This window comes from Octopus bimaculoides, chromosome 30 (genome assembly GCF_001194135.2).
Source record: "Octopus bimaculoides isolate UCB-OBI-ISO-001 chromosome 30, ASM119413v2, whole genome shotgun sequence".
Lineage (NCBI taxonomy): Eukaryota > Metazoa > Mollusca > Cephalopoda > Octopoda > Octopodidae > Octopus > Octopus bimaculoides.
The window spans coordinates 3,827,193-3,829,073 of record NC_069010.1 but is presented as its reverse complement, the minus strand read 5'-3'; the positions used below and the strand labels follow the sequence as shown (position 1 = coordinate 3,829,073).

At 40.5% G+C, this 1,881-nt stretch overlaps 1 protein-coding gene across 1 annotated transcript; it reads left to right on the top strand.

Annotated features, from left to right (window-relative positions):
- Nucleotides 1-259: 259 nt before the first annotated feature.
- Nucleotides 260-1,868, top strand: LOC106881783 (sex peptide receptor-related protein 2). Its single transcript, XM_014932286.2, has one exon. The coding sequence runs from the start codon at nt 487-489 to the stop codon at nt 1,555-1,557; it is 1,071 nt and encodes a 356-aa protein (XP_014787772.1). The 5' UTR covers nt 260-486; the 3' UTR covers nt 1,558-1,868.
- The last annotated feature ends 13 nt before the right edge of the window (nt 1,869-1,881 follow it).

Below are 1,881 nucleotides of genomic sequence, written 5' to 3'. Positions count from 1 at the left end.
CTATTTGCATCTATCTTTCTGTCAGTTTGAATGGTGAAGTTCCAGAGGAGTGCGATGTGATCATTTTCAAGTACTGGGGGTGGTTTGTGTTCCCACCAGTTTTTATCATGGGGCAAGTCCAGGTTTTTGCATATTACCCAGTGAATATATTGTGCAGCTCTATCATGCCTGTTATTATTATTATTATTATTATTATTATTATTATTATTTATTCATTTATTTTATCATTATTATTATGTATTTATTTTATTTCAGAATTCTCTACGTTTGTGAGTTGGACATATGAAACCAGAACCGAATCCATTCCATTGTCTTCAACCTTCAACAATTTTCTCTGAACACCATGCTGCATTGATGTCGTTGCCTGTTTATATTTCGTAAACCTCTCCCACCAGTTCACACAGCATCCACACGTCTAAATATCTCGATCTACCATCTGGTTTCAGAAAACTTCTCGCCTGGAAATTCACCGTTCATTAATCAGCCATGAACCTGGACAACATGACAATTTATCCACCGAACAGTGATATTAATATGAGACACGTCCTCGTAGAAGTCGTCTTACCGTCCGCCTGCATCTGTGGAATCGTCGGCATTATAACCACGTTGATAATATTAAGCCATAAACACATGGCCACCTCCACCAATACATATTTGACTGGATTGGCAGCAGCAGATTTGATGTTTTTGATTATTGTTTCATTGCGTTTGTGGGGTGTGATGGTTTCTCATAGCGACTTAAACACCTGGGAGATATTCACTGCTTATTCGGAGATTTTCTTGCGAATGTTCAACCTGGTTTCAGTCTGGATGACCGTCATGCTTGCGGTCGAACGCTTTATTGCCATTTGCATTCCTTATAAAGCAATGGACATGTGTACGATCTACAGATCACGGTGTATTGTGGTTTTTATCTACATAGCCGCTTTCGTTTGCCAATCACCGCATTTTGCCAAATACAAGATTGTGACTTCGCACAACGAGTTTAACGAGACTGAATACACGCTGCACCAAACGCTGCTCTCTGGAGAGATTCTGTTCACCATTATCTACGGATGGGTTTTGGAAGGTCTGAGCGGCGTCATTGTACCATTCGTGTTAATCCTGGTCTTGAACAGTCGTCTCATATACGAAATACACAAATCAACACAATATCTTAAGAGACAGATTGGAGCCAACACACGAACCAGCTTCGATATCAGTTCAGAACAAATGAAAATCACAACGATGTTGATTGCCATGTGTGTCGTGTTTCTCATCTGCCAGGCGCCGTATGTCCTGTACAACTATCTCATTAGCATACAGGCCGGGAGTCTCAGGAGCAGGAACCATTTATTGATTATGGCAATCTCAATCCTGTTAGCGGCCCTGAAATCATCCATAAACTTTGTGCTGTACTGTTGGTTCAGTGAAAGATTTTGGACCACTTTTAAAACGATAATGTGCTTCAGGTGTGCAAGGTTACAAAAGCTGACAAGAAACCAAACAAATGGTGTTCCAAAGATCACACCCCCTAGAAATAATTCCGTCTCCAATTCTAAAGAAACTACAATTTAATTCTACACGATTCCCATCTTCCAATCTCTACACTTACCAGTCTGTCTCTGTTTCATATACATACATACATACATATCTATATACACGCATATACATACAAGCATACATACATACCCCCACACATATCTACATTCATACACATACATACATACATATAGGTGCAGGAATGGCTATGTGGTAAGTAGCTTGCTTACCAACCACATGGTTCTGGGTTCAGCCCCACTGCGTGGCACCTTGGGCAAGTGTCTTCTACTATAGCCTTGAGCCGACCAAAGCCTTGTGAGTGGATTTGGTAGATGGAAACTGAAATAAGCCCATATATAT

Coding starts and splice junctions, on each gene's coding strand:
- LOC106881783 (XM_014932286.2), top strand. CDS start 487: ATGAACCTGGACAACATGACAATTTATCCACCGAACAGTGATATTAAT.